Source organism: Poecilia mexicana, unplaced genomic scaffold (assembly GCF_051168715.1).
Source record: "Poecilia mexicana isolate PSO_F unplaced genomic scaffold, ASM5116871v1 scaffold_9, whole genome shotgun sequence".
Taxonomy (NCBI): Eukaryota; Metazoa; Chordata; class Actinopteri; order Cyprinodontiformes; family Poeciliidae; genus Poecilia; species Poecilia mexicana.
In genome coordinates, this window is record NW_028263378.1 from 23,193,580 (window position 1) to 23,210,114 (window position 16,535).

The 16,535-nt window shown below is 39.8% G+C and overlaps 2 protein-coding genes across 3 annotated transcripts; one reads left to right on the plus strand and one right to left on the minus strand.

Annotated features, from left to right (window-relative positions):
* Positions 1 to 1,067: 1,067 nt before the first annotated feature.
* cunh5orf34 (chromosome unknown C5orf34 homolog) lies at positions 1,068 to 4,610 on the minus strand. 2 transcript variants are annotated; one of them, XM_015012272.2, is made up of 11 exons: positions 4,323 to 4,607; positions 4,159 to 4,248; positions 3,130 to 3,456; positions 2,787 to 3,049; positions 2,618 to 2,710; positions 2,051 to 2,171; positions 1,882 to 1,973; positions 1,723 to 1,792; positions 1,559 to 1,638; positions 1,420 to 1,466; positions 1,068 to 1,333 (listed from the first exon to the last, which is right to left on the minus strand). In XM_015012272.2, the coding sequence occupies exons 1-11, from the start codon at positions 4,524 to 4,526 to the stop codon at positions 1,149 to 1,151; spliced, it is 1,572 nt and encodes a 523-aa protein (XP_014867758.1). In that variant the 5' UTR covers positions 4,527 to 4,607; the 3' UTR covers positions 1,068 to 1,148. The 2 variants fall into 2 exon arrangements, with proteins under 2 accessions (XP_014867758.1, XP_087865131.1); XM_088009005.1 differs by having other exon boundaries at positions 1,559 to 1,792; positions 4,323 to 4,610.
* A 3,355-nt stretch (positions 4,611 to 7,965) lies between these two features.
* Positions 7,966 to 16,481, plus strand: slc7a4 (solute carrier family 7 member 4). The gene is made up of 5 exons (XM_015012281.2): positions 7,966 to 8,253; positions 10,611 to 11,675; positions 11,775 to 12,481; positions 12,628 to 12,736; positions 14,336 to 16,481. Exons 2-5 carry the CDS (start codon positions 10,694 to 10,696, stop codon positions 14,551 to 14,553), a joined length of 2,016 nt encoding a protein of 671 aa, XP_014867767.2. The 5' UTR covers positions 7,966 to 8,253; positions 10,611 to 10,693; the 3' UTR covers positions 14,554 to 16,481.
* Positions 16,482 to 16,535: the final 54 nt, after the last annotated feature.

The window sequence follows — 16,535 nt, forward strand, 5'->3', positions numbered from 1 at the left end:
AGTTACAACTGACTAAACTATATACAAGCAAGACTCCACACTGCTATTTGGAATGCAATGTGTACTGAGAGAAAGACAATAGTTGAATAGACACAATTTAAATAAATTACTAACTGAATTAAGTTAATCCAAGCTGATTTATTAAGTTTGTTTAACCTGACAATTTAGACATCATAAATGAACTTAGATAAATGTAATTCAATTACTTGTTACCAACTAACAAGTTGGTAACTTGTTAGTAATAAGCAATTATTTTAAAGATGTACCATATGTTCTTTTTTCCCCTTCTTTTTAGTTTTTTGGTTTGGTAGGTTTCCACCAAGTTTTATTTTGTGGACCATACCTCTCTATACAGATGGCTCAATGTTTACAATAACTTAGATCAAAGCCTAACTGTGTAGAGTGCTCCAGTAAAAGTCTAGATCATAATTCAATAAAGAATTTTTGGCTAAATTTATGAACTGATATTAATAGTCGCTCAACATTCAGTTCGATTGTATTCAGGTTATTTTACAAAGAATGGAGGAAATAAATCAGTCTGTAAAAATGTACAGCTGGATCTACCGCCAGACATACAAGCTTTTGACTACAATTGCCCTATGCTTTTTTCCATTTTAATTTTTAAAATTAAAAAAATTATGAAAAATTCCTCCACTTCATAGTGATGCATTGTATCCTGTGTTGGTCTATTCCACATCATAACCTCCTGTTTGTAGTTTTAATGTGGAAAAAATGTACAGGGTATAAAAACTTTTTCAAGACTCAAACTTTGATAAGCTTATGGTCCACAATAATGATGAGAACAGTCACAGTTCTCATCATTATTGTAGGAATCCAAAATCATTTTTATTTGAGTTATATTTGAAGAAAAAATTTCAAGCGAATATCAAAACATTAAAACCGACTGCACTACTTATATTGCCCACTAAGCGTCACACAAACACAAAAAATCAAGAATCCTGGAACAGAAGTTGTTAGACTCCAGTTTTAGGGGCTTATTAAGATGATTAGATTGTTATATTGCTCCACCATATGTTTATTTTGACAATTAAACACAACATAACAAATTTAAAAAGAAAAATCACTTTATTTCAGACTCTATTCCAGTATATACACGTCACAGAAAAGGTGAAAATAATAAAAACTTCTCAGGTCAGCGTGTCGGCTGAGATGAGAGCATCAATTTCCTTAATGGCTTCAGAGGTTCTCCGAAGCGCTTCAGCAATGTAGTCCTCGTTTACCACTTCATCCTCCTGTGCGATCTTTGAATTTGTTCCTTCTGAGTTTCGTTGCTCACTTTCACTTCTCAGCAGGTGGTTGTTCTCCAGCAGAACTGAGCACAGAATGCTAAAGACTAAACCTCACTGCATCGTATATTTTCTCAAGCATTGCATATTATGCTCTTTGATAAAAGGATACAGTTGAAACGCTTTATCTTCTCCAGTTCTGCAGCAACAGCATCCGAACTAAAGTCGAACAGAGTGTGAAAACAGCTGTTAAAAGAAAAGGGAGCCGCCCCTCATCCTTAAGATTAAATTATCTGAAAGACACAACTTACAGACTTCCAGCTGTCTGTGGCATCTTCACTGCGCTGGGAGGATTTTGCTTAGGTTGTATCGTTTTAGAAATATATTTGTCCTGCAAACACAGTTTTATTACAATAAACAAATTAGAAGTTTTAACAAGTGCTAGAACTGTACGTGTGAACAGATGTAGAACAACCTGTTGCAGGCAGGTGGGTATGACAGGAAACTTTAGTAAATGCTTGGCCCGGTTATAACAAACGAGAATCCTGTGAGAATCATAGGCGATGGTTAAAATCCTGGAAAAACAAAAATGGAAGTTTTATACACCAAAAAGTGGAGCGAAGTGGTATCTTACCTGCTGGCACGGCTCACGATGGAGCCCACAGGATACAACTGTCCAGGTGTACCAGGGGGAAGGCTGCTTAAATGGTACATTGTTTCTCTTCCCTGAGCAAAAGACGGCAACAATTAGGGACCTGCAACACTTTGATTTCATCACATGTTTGCATGTCATGAACTCTGACCTCCTCAGAGTGAAGCCTGGGCTTGTGATGAGTAAAATAAGAGTTTAGGACACCGTTGGAGCGGATCACTGAGCCGTCTCCTGGGGAAACCTCTACCACTGGGATTTCTCCACTCAGTATCCTACAGAGCGAACATGAGGACAGAGTTATTATGGAGCAAATAAATCCCACTTAAATTAGAAAGTTTTAACACAATAGCGCTGCAACTAACAATTATTTCAGTAATAAACTTATCACTTGAGAAGTTTTGTCTAAAACATATTTACAGACAAAGGTGTTTTTATTTTGAATACAAAATTTACAGATTTTCTGTACAGGTTTGGCTCAATTACTGCCCTAAACATGTCAATAGTTTCACCAAATTGCCTTTTTTAGAGTCTGCATACTCCAGTTGACAATTAAGCGATTGCTAAATTAGTTGACGATTATTTCAATAATCAGTTAATCATGATTAATCTGAGGCACTCTGATCAAAGACGTCAGGCAAATTTCCAATCTCTTTCATCTGATGTTGAGATGAAACATCAGATGAAAGTCAATGCCTTCAGGTAAACTGAGCACAATTACCTGTATGTGACTCCTTGACACCATAATATTTTTACAAGCTCCGTTGGAAGATCTGACATTTCTTCTTCAACCAGAGAGTCTTTAATCTTCCACCTAAAAAGCATAAATATTGCACTAAATTTGGAATTTAACAGAATCAATTGGTGCACAACATACTTAATCCACAAACCTGTGCCAGTGAGGCGATGGACATGTAAGAGGAAGAGCCTGGGGAAGCTGGGAGTCTCTGTCTGTATCATTTTTGTCAGATATGTTCATCTCGTCATCAGCTTGTCTGGATTTACTTGGTTCTTCAAATTTAGTATCTTCACTGTTAGAGAGACGGGACGTCCAGTGATGCCGAGCCAAGGAGAGAGGATAGGCCCATGTGGGATCAACGGCAAAGCAAGAGTGATGCTGTGCAACTGTGGTGGCCTGGTACATCTGTTCAGGCTAAAAGCAGAAGAGAAGTTGAACAATGATAATCGTATCAAACATGAGTTTAAAGCACAATAATATTCAAAAGGTAATACCTGTTGTTGAGTAGTGCTGGGAAGATGTGAGGAAAAAGAGTTTGTGTTAGCTGACTCCTTCCCCAGATGTCTCTGATCATTCTGACTGTTTGCTTGCTGCCGACTCTTCAGATTGCCATCAGTTTTGTTTAAACTGCACACAGTTTGGTGCTGAGGCTGACTCAGGTTACACGTGAACTCGACACCGAATTCCTCACCAGACGGCGACAACGTCAACATGGCTCTCCCCTCCTCTGACCGGACCACGATGTCGCCTCCAGGTCCAAACTCAGGCTTGTAAGATGACCACTCAGGCCATTTAACACTGGAGTCAATACTGTGGAAAGGCTGTCAAGGGAACCCCATGATGTTTAGATAATTTTGCTCAACTTAGAGGTGCATCTCAGTTCTCAAGGTACACAAGTTTAAGTATTTTATCAATTCAATTTCAAAAAAATGAAACTCAAATGTTATTTGGATGCATTACATACAGAGTGATATATTTTGAGCATCTATTTCTGTTCATTTTGACAATTATTGCTTAACTAAAGAAAAAACTTAAATTCAGCTACTATGAATATTAGAATCTTACCAATAAAAGGGCTCTTAATAGAAATATATGTTTTATGTTTATGTTCAGAAAAGTATCATTTGCATACATGCATTTTTGATGTCTTGGTTCATAATGTTGTAAAACATTATTTGGACTCATTTTTTGTTTTGCTCGTTATGCACATCAGAATATACATATACATACATGTATATATATATATATATATATATACTACTGTACTTGAGTAATTGTTTCTTTTTAAACATAACTTTTTTTTACTTCTGCTTGACTGATTTATTAAAAGGAACGTTAGCCGTACTTGAGTTTTGAGGTTATCTACCCAGTAATTGAAAATTAACAGAAGTAAATGTTTAAAATATAACACTACGTGAATCGCAATAATTTATTAGAAAAATATGAAATAAATAACTTAAAAAATATTCTAATCTATTGAAATGCATCCGTTTATATTTGAGATTGAAGTGGACTAACCATACCTTCCTGTTGTCAGCAGAGATGAACTCTCCTGGAAGGTATGGTCGACTGGCATACTTATTCCTGAACGCCAGTGCGGTTGCCATTAGCGCCTTCAAAAATAAAGTGAACATCGTTGTAACCCCTGAGATACAAACAGAAAATAACACTTGAGTGTTTCTTCTACCTTATAAGCGCTAATAGTGAACCTGGTTCTCTGTCGGACTCGCTCCGTGGGCTGCAGAGGATGTCCGTGCGGGTCCGTGGCTTTAACTAATACAAATTCACTGCCACACGGTGACAGCTGTAAATGAGCTCCGTGTCTGTAATGAACTTCCACGGACTCGTCGTCATACATCACCATCGAGCTGACGCCCTCTGCGGTTCCCATTGTGAGGTGGTGCTTTCCTAAAACAAACTGACAACGTCCTCAGGGGGAGCCGTTTGACTATTGGCGCGCTGTAAGCGAGGGAGTCACGTGACCGGAAGCATCCTCCTCAGTGGTTTACTGTAGGATTACAGCAACAGAGTGCCACCTACTGTACAAAAGACGGTACGACATCACAGCGATGTACCGTCAGCGCTTTCCCTCTTTTCATTGTCTCTTCTGTTTCTTCATCTGTTCTTAACAGAGGCGCATTTAGTCATATTAGAGCCTAGGGTAAAACATGCGCCCATTTCCATTCTGAGTAAAACATTTGACTAATTGCTGTTTATTGGCACATTTGGGAAAAGTGGTAGAAGGCAAGTTTAAAACTTAGTTTAGGTAGTTTCTACAAAGACAGTCCTATTAAAGGTATTTAATTATTTATTATGCTGGCATTATTCTTTACTCTTGCTGCTTGACTTAGTGTATAGCATTTGCTGTAGATCTGCGTCTATTTAACAAGCCACATCAGGCTAGTTTTTGGCTCTGTGTCAGCCTGGTTTTCCTCTTGTGATTATTTTCTTTTTACATTGAGTAAGGCTAGTGTTCAAAAGGAAACAACTTTTGATTCTGACTTCATTCTGGACTCTATTAATAATTAATTACCCTATTGACCATAAAGAAGGGGGTGGGATGGGATGTGAGGATGTAAGTGTGCACAGTTGTGATGGAGGAGACAGGCTTTTTTGTGCATTTAATTAAAGTGTTTCAAGGAAAAATAAAGTTGGGAATATGTTTCGCAGGTATGGTGTTCTTCTGATGACGAGTTTAAAAATTTTTTTTTTTTTACCAATATATGAAACCTTGGTCTAAATCTCCAAGAATATTTTGAAAGTGAATCCTAAGGTGTCTCAGAAAAGCTTGACATAAACTGCTTCCTCTAATAGTTTTTTTTACACTTGATTTACTCAAGATACTAGACATTATTTATATAAATATTTTGGCAGGATTCTACACTTTAGAGTGTCAGTATATTAATTTAATTTAATTTAATTTAATTTAATTTAATTTAATTTAATTTAATTTCTATTAATCATTAAGTTGTGGCACATTTCCCCTCAATGTAGTCCTAATTTACATTGGTCAAATAATGCACCGCAGTGTTGTGGTACTCGAAGTTGGTCTTGGTCTTAAGACCGGTCTTAAGACCATTTTTTGATGGTCTCGGTCTCGTCTCGGACTCGACCGCATTTGGTCTCGGTCTTGTCTCGGTCTCGGGCGCTGAGGACTCGGCATTTTATTTCAAGACCAGTCAAGACCGCAACTGTGAAAATATCACTAAACGTACAGCATTCTGTCCACTTTATTTGTTAACATCTTTGTTTTCAGTGGATGCAAAACGCACCGATTAAAATCCAAGCAACTACGTGTTTCTGTTACTCCCCCCCCTCCCCACCTTTCACTCGCGCGCGGCGCTCCAGGACATGCGCAGTGGTTTCCTCTCAGCGGCAGAAAATGTTTGTCTAATCGTCAGTAATATAATAGCGCTGCATAAATAGTAAGACATCTGATGGCCACAGCTAACTCAGCAGCGCTTCGCTTTCACAGACGGTGGGGACAACGTCTAACTTTTTTCGTCACTTAGAAAAGTAGCTCAAAGAAGGTAAGCTCCGTTAACGTGATGTTATCAAAGCTAGCTGTACAGAGACACATAAGCATTGTGATGAAAAATGTTATCACTCACTGTGCTGAATTATTGTGCAGAGGTGTTGACTGACTTGTCACATATATGGGACAATGCTATGTCCAAAAGTCTGCAATATAGTGAGGTGACATTCAGAAACAGTCGATTCTTCTCCACGGCTCTTTACTTATTAGATAGGACTGGAGTGTCACTGAGAGCCGTTGTTCTATCAGATAGCCATACGCTGTCAGGATAGCATACATGCATTAAGCATTAAGAAATCCGACCGTCAGAGGAGTTGTCAGTTCACCATACGCAGCAAGTTATGATGAACTTAAGTCATTAAATTGTTTTCAATGATAACTATATAGATATACATGTGTTGTCATGGTTTCAAAGTGTATTTAAAGCAGGTCTGGCTGCAGCTGGAGTCAACTACAACACAGGCCCGTGTAAAACTCACTTAACCGCTAAGTCAGGATGCCGTACACAGTAAATAACAAAGTGTATGACGATCTACGTCATGATTCTATGTTGTTGATTAAATGAAATCTTATGGTAATGACGTGTCTGACAGATATAGCCGGTGTTCTATCACATAGCCATACGCTGTCAGAATAGCATACATGCAGTTAGTACCATGCCAGCGCATGCGCATTAAGTCCGACCGTCAGTGTAGTTGTCAGTATACGCAACAAGTTATGACGAAAATAAGTAATTAAATTGTTTATAATATGACATAATGTGATAACTAGATGGATATACATGCATTGTCATGGTTTCAAAGTGTGTTTAAAGCAGGTCTGGCTGCAGCTGGATGCTATACAACTGTTAACTGTTAATAATGATCTACGTCATGATTCTATGTTGCTGATTAAATAAAATCATATGGTAATGACAGCATATGCATATCTGAGCTAAGCGTAAGACTATCTGACAATGTATGCTGACCTGACAGAACACCCGTTCTTTGTTCTTGTAATGCTCTGTGTACACTGCATCATTATTTTATTTTATTATGTACGTTAATATTTAAATTAACAAATAACTAAAACACAAGAACGAAAGAGCACGCAGAGCATGCACATTGCTCTTTGATTGTTTTTGTTCAAAGTGGCAGCTGTAATGTCTGCCATGGTGTCAGACTATCTGGTTTCATGTACTGGGATAGAGAGTGAAAACAGTCATGATGAGCGCCTTCTGTTTGGTTACTTCTTGCTTGTTGCTCCTTGGTCAGTGTTCATGGTTGAGCGTTATTTACCGTCAGGGCATTGCCTCAATTGCTATGTTTAATGGTGCAGACAGTGGTGGCTTCTTATATGAGCAATATGGGCAAATGCCCAGGGTGTTATGTTTTTAGGGATGGCACGAGACCATCACACTTTTTAGCACATAAATGGAATATTTAATATTAGTAAAATGTATTAAGTATTTAATATCTAGGTGTTTTATGGTAATATGGATCTTTCAGATTATTTTGAGAAGCAATTTCGATCATATTTTACATTTTATTGTGTCATGTAGCGCGGGCCGCTGGTCTTGGTCTTGACTCGGTCTCGACTCCCTTTGGTCTTGGTCTTGACTTGGTCTCGGACCCCAAAAGTCTTGGTCTTGTCTCGGTCTCGATACACTCTGGTCTTGGTCTTGTCTTGGTCTCGGGTTAGGTGGTCTTGAACACAACACTGATGCACCGTCTATAGATTCAATGCATTATATTTTCTATTTCAGTTACTTTTTATAAATTGAACCACTTCTACTAATATAAGCCATTGTTACATCTATTTGTAAGGTTTAAATATGTATCAGTAAGGGCCCGAATGCCCTGGATGTTGGTTCTCTTTAATATGGGTGGGGCACAGTTGGGAAGCCCTCCCGTCGATCTGTTAAAAAAAAAAATAATAATAAGGTGCCTGTCCCTTTAAGAAGCAGCGCAGGCAGCGCTCGTTGGTTTTATTCCACAGCGGTGCACCTTCTGCTCCATCACCAGACGATGCTCCCGGGTAACTTCGGAGAGACAGCGCTGCGTTCAGGAGTCGCAGCAACGATGGCAGGCTCAAAGCAACAAGGGTATGCATGTCTGTGTTTCTGCTGATGCTTCTCCTTGTTTGTCTTCTTATGAAAATAGGGGGAGCGGGTGGGAATCAAACAAACAGTCACACCTGACTCATGTATGGAAAGCAGCGCGGAACAGAAAAGAGCTAGTGAGGTTCACTTTGCGCTCTTTTCCATTTTGTTATAAATTTTTAATGTGGCATTTAAAACAAAGCTTGTTTCATTCGCTGTAGTGTGGCGCATCTTTTAGCCAAGGAAGGACGTTGATAGACGTAATTTCACGACGCACTGCCACTTTATGACAGCGCTCCTGTTTCTCGTCGGGAATAAAGCGTTACGTAATTATCAGGGAGGCATCCTGCTGTCGCCATATGTTTATCGAGGCCAGAAATCCGATGATGTTCCGGTGTTGATGCTGGAGGTTTGACGCAAGCGGACGAATAATCCTTATTGGTACTAATGCAAGGAATAAACATACTAAGCAAAGAGGGAAAATCTAATTTATATCGTCATCGTTTCACACCTGACCGATGCCTTTTAGGTGACGTGGACCGGCGAGAGAAGTGCAAGAGTCTGTATCCGCTGTGTGTCCCTCTGTTTTCAACACATACAGGAAAGGCGGAAATAAAACAATACACGTATAAAATCCATGATAATAACAGCGGCGCTTCTGATATAAACAAGTACACTTGGGGCCATTGTTTCGACAGAATAAAAATATCATGTATTGAAGGCGTATAGCTGTTATCAAGTTCATAATGCACCTGGCTACCCAGTGTTGTTGACTTTACATTTAATTTACACAGACATATTTTTTTTAGCATTTTGCTGCTGATATTTATTCACTAAGTGAACAGAAAATTTACTCCTCACAATGTATGTTATCTTTGTCTATAGGGGCTTTGATCCAGAACAGAGATTAGAACATATTTAAGAATCCAGAAAAACTACCTTAGCAACTACTTTAGACTCCTATTCTTCCAACCCAGAAAAGAAATTAGACCAGAGGATGCTTACTTATACTTATCTAGCAACCCTGAAGAGGAGTATCTAGTATTTAGAAACTGTGGAGTACTCACTATTTAGACGCAGAGACCAGAAGCCCAGAGGACACTTTTGGATCAACATTGTTAGACTACTTTTTAGACTCCTGTTCTCCCAACCCAGAAATGGAATTAGACCAGAGGATATTTAGCAACCCTGAACAGGAGCACCTTTAGATCAACGTTAGATTATTTTTCTTCTTTTGCTCTTTCCTTTGGTCTGTTATTTTTGTTTGTATTTTCTTTTAATTCCTGTAAAGCACTTTATATTGCCTTGTTGCTGAAAATGTGCTATATAAATAAAATTACCTTTACTTTTTACCTTTTTTTTTTTTGGATCTGACCTTTGAGGCTGATCATGCCCCTATGAGCAGCTGACAGTCCCTGGGTGAAAAACTTGCTTAACAATGCTTTGTCTTTAAAGACCTTTTAAGATGAGCTAATGTTTTCAAACAACAGCTACACCCCCAACAGGAATTCATGTTTTTTAAGATCACATGCACTGACTGCAAACACCATTACTGCACTAGTAAATTCACCCAATAAGAAAATGCCTCTTAAATCCCAGATTTGTCTCCAAATGTTACATCATGTAACTTGGAGTTTACATTCCTTGTGCATGTGTGGGTTCTCTCCAGGCACTCCAGCTTCCTCCCTCAATCCAAAAACACCAGAATCAGACTTTATTGTTATTATACAGAAGCACAGCGGAATTTCATTTCATTACAACCTGTCCAGGACAGGTGCCTGAGGTTGCAGCTGTCATGACTGTTAATATGACTGTTAAATGGTGTCTCTAAATTGTCCTGGTGTGTGTCTGTGTGCATGGTTGTTTGTCCTTTGTGTATGTCACCCTGTGCAGCCTGTGGTATACCTCGCCTTTTGCTCAATGGGTGCTGGGGACGGCCACCAGCCCACCTGCGATCCTGCAAGGACAAAATTTGTTGCTTTTGCATGGCATTCAAATTAAAAGCTAATATCAGAATGAAAGCTGCATATTAGCGTTTTCATGGTGAATTCGAGGATCATCCATATGGAATAAATGGTCATTTTAAACTGTTGTCATTTGTTGTCTCTCTAAAAACAATCTAGGTAAATTTATTGCTTGGGAACAATGATACTTTCCAAAGTTGTGAAAACGGGGACCGTATTTAGCGATGCGAAGACGATATTTTGACTAAAAACAAAAAATCGGCACAGTTTACATTTCAAAAGCTTTCTTTATATTTTCTTGATCTTGATCCTAAAGTGGAGCATACAGTTTTGCCCTGACAACATAGACCGTCCACTCTTTTTGGTTCTAATGTGTGAATTTCTTTTGTCTTGCAGGTCATCTTCATAAGTAGTTAATGGATCCAGTCTGAAAGCTACAACACCCACCCCACTCCACTGACCTGTCTAACACTGTAGCCATGGCAACTTGTTCGACGGGCTGTGCGCCAGCTGTGCGCCTTTGTCAAAGGCTGAACCGGCTCAAGACCCTCGACGGTGACATGATGGCGACTTCCCTGAAGCGCTGCCTCTCCACGCTGGACCTGACTCTGATGGGTGTCGGTGGCATGGTTGGCTCTGGCCTTTATGTCCTGACGGGAACGGTGGCTAAAGACACGGCAGGACCAGCTGTCATCATATCCTTTGTTTTTGCAGGTATCGCTTCTCTTCTGGCTGCCTTCTGTTATGCAGAGTTTGGAGCGCGCATCCCTAAAACAGGATCTGCATATATGTTTACGTATGTGTCAGTGGGAGAAGTGTGGGCCTTTCTCATTGGCTGGAATGTCATTCTGGAAAACATGATTGGCGGTGCTGCAGTAGCGCGGGCCTGGAGTGGCTATCTAGACTCAATTTTTAACCACGCTATCCAGAACTTCACTGAAACGCACATCATGCAGTGGAATGTGCCCTTCCTTGCCCACTACCCTGACCTCCTGGCTGCAGGAATCCTTGTATTTGCCTCTGTCTTCATTTCCTTCGGAGTTCAAGTGTCGTCTTATCTGAACCACATCTTCTCCACCATCAGCATGGGTGTCATTGTTTTCATCTTGGTCTTCGGCTTTGTGCTTGCCGACCCTGCCAACTGGAGCCAGGAGCAAGGTGGCTTTGCGCCTTACGGGATGTCAGGGATCCTGGCAGGTTCTGCCACATGCTTCTATGCTTTCGTGGGCTTTGATGTGATTGCTTCCTCCAGCGAAGAGGCAAAGAATCCTCAGAAGGCTGTTCCCATTGCCACTGCTATCTCTCTTGGACTTGCGGCGACAGCCTACATCCTGGTCTCCTGCGTGCTCACATTGATTGTACCCTGGCGTACCCTGGACCCTAACTCAGCCCTGGCAGACGCGTTCTTTCGCCGTGGCTACAGTTGGGCAGGAATTGTTGTGGCTGTGGGATCCATCTGTGGTGAGTATCAGCATTTGCAAAGAAAGTACAATATGAATATGCAATATACTTTTCAGTGCTGTATTTTGACAAATACTATTTTTTTTTCTTTTTTATTAGCCATGAACACTGTGCTTCTCTGCAATCTCTTCTCCCTTCCTCGGATTGTGTACGCCATGGCAGAGGACGGATTGTTCTTCTCCATTTTCGCCAGGGTCAATCCCGTCACCAAAGTTCCCGTCAATGCCATTCTGGTGTTTGGAATCCTTATGGCTTGCATGGCTTTGATCTTTGACCTGGAGGCGTTGGTTCAGTTCTTGTCTATTGGGACTCTCCTTGCGTACACCTTCGTGGCAGCGAGTGTTATCGTGCTCCGCTTCCAACCAGAGAAGAACAACTCCAAAGACACCACCACCACATCTCCCAACGTCAACGCAGAGGTGTCCCCTGCCCCCTCAGAGTCACAGACCATAACCGAAGACAGCGAGGAGCCCAAGCAGTACGAGTCCTTCTCCGACAAACTTCAGCTGGTGGAGAGGCAGAAGACGAGAGAGCGGCGTGGGGTGGGGCACCTGAAGGCCTACTGGGAACCCTACTTGGACAGGCTGCTGGGAGACTGTGAACCAGGCGAAGTGGTGGCTTTCTGTGTGATGACCCTGATTGTGAGCTCAGTTTCCCTCTGTGCTGTGCTAGAGTTTGGAAATGAACAGCTACAGTTCCCAGTCTGGTGTTTCACAATGCTTCTGGTAATTTTTACCTTAGCTTATGTTCTTAGCCTGGCACTTATATGGATTCATGAGCCGCAAAGAAACAACCAAACATTCCAGGTGAGCTTTCATACATGCTGTATATTAAATTCAGCATGCAAGACATGCTGAACATATAGTATATGTTGCCTATTACTATAAGGCAACATATAGTGAAACTGTATTCCCTATGACCAGAGAATGAGATCAGTTTTCTTGTTGCATAGGTACCTTTGGTTCCACTGACTCCTGGTGCCAGTATTCTCTTCAACGTATTCCTGATGATGAAGCTAAGCCTCCTGACCTGGATTCGATTTACAGTGTGGATTGCTATAGGTAAAATAACATCAGCGTCAAATGCTGCAAAGAATGTTCAAACGGCATATTTAAAATGTACTCTTTAAATGTTTGAGAACGTTTGGTATCATGATAACGTTGTTTTTAGATAATTATATAAAAATGTGTGATAAATAAGCTTACTGTTGCTGTTTCAAATAACTATTACTAATGCAGAATAAAAAATGTAACATTGATTGCTATTTTTTTAATTATCTATAAAATGTGTTCACTATTGATTTAAATATAAAACTAAATCAATCAAAACAAGACTTACCTGCTAAATTTGTCTTTTTGCTTTATATGCTGATTTATACAGAATTTTCAACCTTTTTTCATTCTTGTTTTTATAAACAGACATAATTATAAGCAAGCTGATATTGGCTAATAATCTCTACCCGAGACTGGTGTTTCAGCTGCGTAGGAGACTATGTGCTAGCCTGCAGCAGGATTGTTACCTCACTAGGAATGACGGTTATCACTCCATTACTTTTCACACAATGTTTTTCAGAAATTTATATATTTCCAAGCAGCAGGCATATTTGTATTTATTTTTAGCGGGAGAAAAGTATAGCATCCCTGTCAGGGACCAGGAGTGTGCAACAATAGTTGGGTGAGAAGCAACATTATGTTACTCTGCTCCATACAGGAAACTCTGGTCATTATCTGGCATCATATTGCAATACTTGTAAACTACAGGAACATTAGAACGTAAAATCTGAAACTGAAAGAACAAAAACAATGACGTGCAATCATTGGTTACTAAATCAATTTACTGTCTGTGATGTGCTCTCAACTGTCTCCCTTCACAAATACTGAACCTCACTCACTTGTTAGCATATTGTGATGTGGCTCTTATCTCCAGAAAGCAGTGTCATAAAACCTCCACCGTCTGTGATCAGTGAACTTGATGCGCTTAATGGTTACACGAACAGATTGCACAAAGATTTTTTTGTACTTAAAGGAAACAGAGAATATTTTCCTTTTGAGGGCAGTCTTGTGTGAACATAGACGATGATCAGACGGAGTTAATGGCCCAATAGTGGGTCGAGAGTCACTGCGGAAAGATGATTAACTACATTTGCTTAAAGCTTTGTCAACATGGTCAACTCATATGGTTGAAAACCTCTTCTTTTTGACTATTTCACATTACTGTGAAATAATTTACATTTAGCTTACATTTGCAAGTAATTAGAACCAAAATGTGGTGCCTTTCTGTGTACCACTAAAGCCTGTCCAAGTACCATAAACCAGAACTTACACAAGTTGCAGATAGTCCTGTTTATTCCTAATGTACAGATAAAACTATTAAGAAAAGTTAATGGAGAATTTGCAAATGTTAGCATGTTAGACATTTCTTAAATTGTTATTGTTGAGCAAGTTAGCTTGTGTTTTTTGCTTTTTATTTGACATTTTAAGAAGATTAGGTTCTTATCAACATTGCGATGGCATCAGTAGCAGCATATTTACTTATTCATTTAACGCCTAAGAAATTCCAGATGGCAACACAACAATCACGTCCAAAGTTGTCTGTCTTCAAACCTGTGCTCAGTGTTCTCATGACTTCCAGTGACGTGTCTCCCACTGCCCTGTTCCCAGGTCTCCTTGTGTATTTTGGCTACGGGATCTGGCACAGCAAAGAGGGACTGAGGGAGCTGCAGCCCAAAGACATGGCCGCCCGCTATGTGGTGCTACCCAGCGGCAGCCTGGTGGAAACAGTGCAGTCCGTTCAGCCCGACGGCCAAGTGGTCACCTCAGCGCACCAAATCAGCTCTTCTGCTGCCCCGACAGCCGCCGAGGCTGCTGGGAAGAGATAATGTGTGACCATTCTGAGTCATCATCACTACTGCCTGGTTTTTGTCTGTTGTCTCCCACACATACTGTATTATTAGTGTACTTTCTGTGTCTCTCTCCCTGTATCGCTCAACAGTCTGTCCTCATTACTCTGCTAACGTATCTACAAGATAGGATGGGAGGCACTGTCTTTTTGTTGAGCACATTTATATATGTTATAAGAATCAAATGTGCACTATAGATATTTATCACTGCCCTGGAAACATAACATGCTTTTTTTTTTTCTCTTGCAGTCTTGCCAGCTTTGTCGAGATCCGTGTTCATCCTGTGTTTGCGTTGTTACTAAGGAGTTTTAATTTTCACGTTTCAGCTTTTAAGAGTGGAGCTGGGAATTTAGGCATATTTCAAAGGAATAAAAACATTCAGAAGAAATGTATGAGTTGTGCTTATAAGCTGTAGCCCTCTCTTGGAAGAGTACAGTTTCACATCTGATTTTCTTGCTTTCCAGCCTAACTTACAAACCAGTTTGTGTATAACTACGAGCAACGCGTATGAAATCTAAATGTTAGCTCTTTTACTTGATATGTTCTTTCTACTGCATACCGTAGATGAAAGGAATAATTCATAATTTACCATTTTTTAAAATGTTTTTTTCTTTTGTTATTTTGGCAAAGAACTGCAGAATTTGACTTTTTTTTCCCCCTCCCAATTTCCATACATGCTGCATAAATATGTTTAAATATTTCTCATTTAAATAGTGTATGCCCTCTTAAGACTCCTGTAGGCATAAAGGAGTTTCTCATTATTTATCTCCTAGTCTATAAAATCTAATGTATACTTATTTTTCTATAAACACCATTCCGATTTTTAACTGTTTCAATATTACCTGTTTGTATCTTCATTCATCACTACTCCTGCATCATATGCTTTACTTACACTTGTGGCTTCATTAGTCTCTATAAGATATTTACTTTTAAATTGCCTGGACTCTTCCATTTCTTCCTTAATTTTCTAAATCTCATCCCATGACCCTCTCTTGTGTCCCTGATCCCCAGCATGTGATCAGCCTTTCTCCCGGCCATCCCTCTCCACATTGCAGCCTTTTCTTCTTGTTCTTATCTAATTGGCACAGCATTGTTTGTCAAAGCCCATAAAACTGAGATCATGTCTCCATGTTCTATGAGTGCACGGACAAGCACAAAGTTATTCACAGGGATCCCTTACGCATAAATATTGGTAGGCGGGCATTATGCCCCCGTTCTGTCTCCGTAATCCGTCAGATTTGCAGTAGTCCCTGTCGCCGGTCTGCATCCTGACCCAGATAAGTAAAAGCCGTAGATGTGAGAACAATCCCGTGACACGGAGACAACATTCCCTTTACTTTTGCACTTGTGGACATCGATTTGACGTCACATCACATATGTAGAAGCACCAAAAAAAGATGTCAGCTCTATTGTTATTGATTTCTCTTTGCTTTTGCATGTTACAATAGAAACCAATGGCCTTAAACATGTTACACATCTTATCTCCAAAGCTGATTTGCTTGTTTATTTATTTGCCTGATGGATAAAGAACCATATCTAATCATCGTCATTCGTTCATTCAACTAAAGAATCCAAATATAGATTGTCGAAAGCATTTTGGTGTAAGAATTTTATACAACTTTGCACAGATTTGTCCGGTAGTTTTGTTTCGTAGCTAATGCTTTTGGTGTCAGCGTTAGTGACAATATATTTATACTGTGGTGCTTTTTTTAAGCTGAACATTATCACGACTCTTTCTCTCTTTTTGTGCCCCGATGCACAAATATCAGCGACTAGACTTTTCTTACGCCTAAATGTCATTGTACTCTGCATAAGCACATGAAAATCACAGATTCCTGTCATGTTTGTTTGTGTAAAATGCAAAAAGGACAAAAAATAAATAAATGTTTTGAAGCAGCATTAAAAAACCACTGGTGCATTATTAATAGATGAGAATAAAAATTTACATCACATCGATTGAT

Coding starts and splice junctions, on each gene's coding strand:
- cunh5orf34 (XM_088009005.1), bottom strand. CDS start 4,526: ATGGGAACCGCAGAGGGCGTCAGCTCGATGGTGATGTATGACGACGAG. Junction 3,050..3,129: donor CCAGCACTACTCAACAACAG/GTATTACCTTTT, acceptor TTCTGCTTTTAG/CCTGAACAGATGTACCAGGC. Junction 1,793..1,881: donor ATCGTGAGCCGTGCCAGCAG/GTAAGATACCAC, acceptor TGATTCTCACAG/GATTCTCGTTTGTTATAACC.
- slc7a4 (XM_015012281.2), top strand. CDS start 10,694: ATGGCAACTTGTTCGACGGGCTGTGCGCCAGCTGTGCGCCTTTGTCAA. Junction 11,676..11,774: donor GGCTGTGGGATCCATCTGTG/GTGAGTATCAGC, acceptor CTTTTTTATTAG/CCATGAACACTGTGCTTCTC. Junction 12,482..12,627: donor GAAACAACCAAACATTCCAG/GTGAGCTTTCAT, acceptor CTTGTTGCATAG/GTACCTTTGGTTCCACTGAC.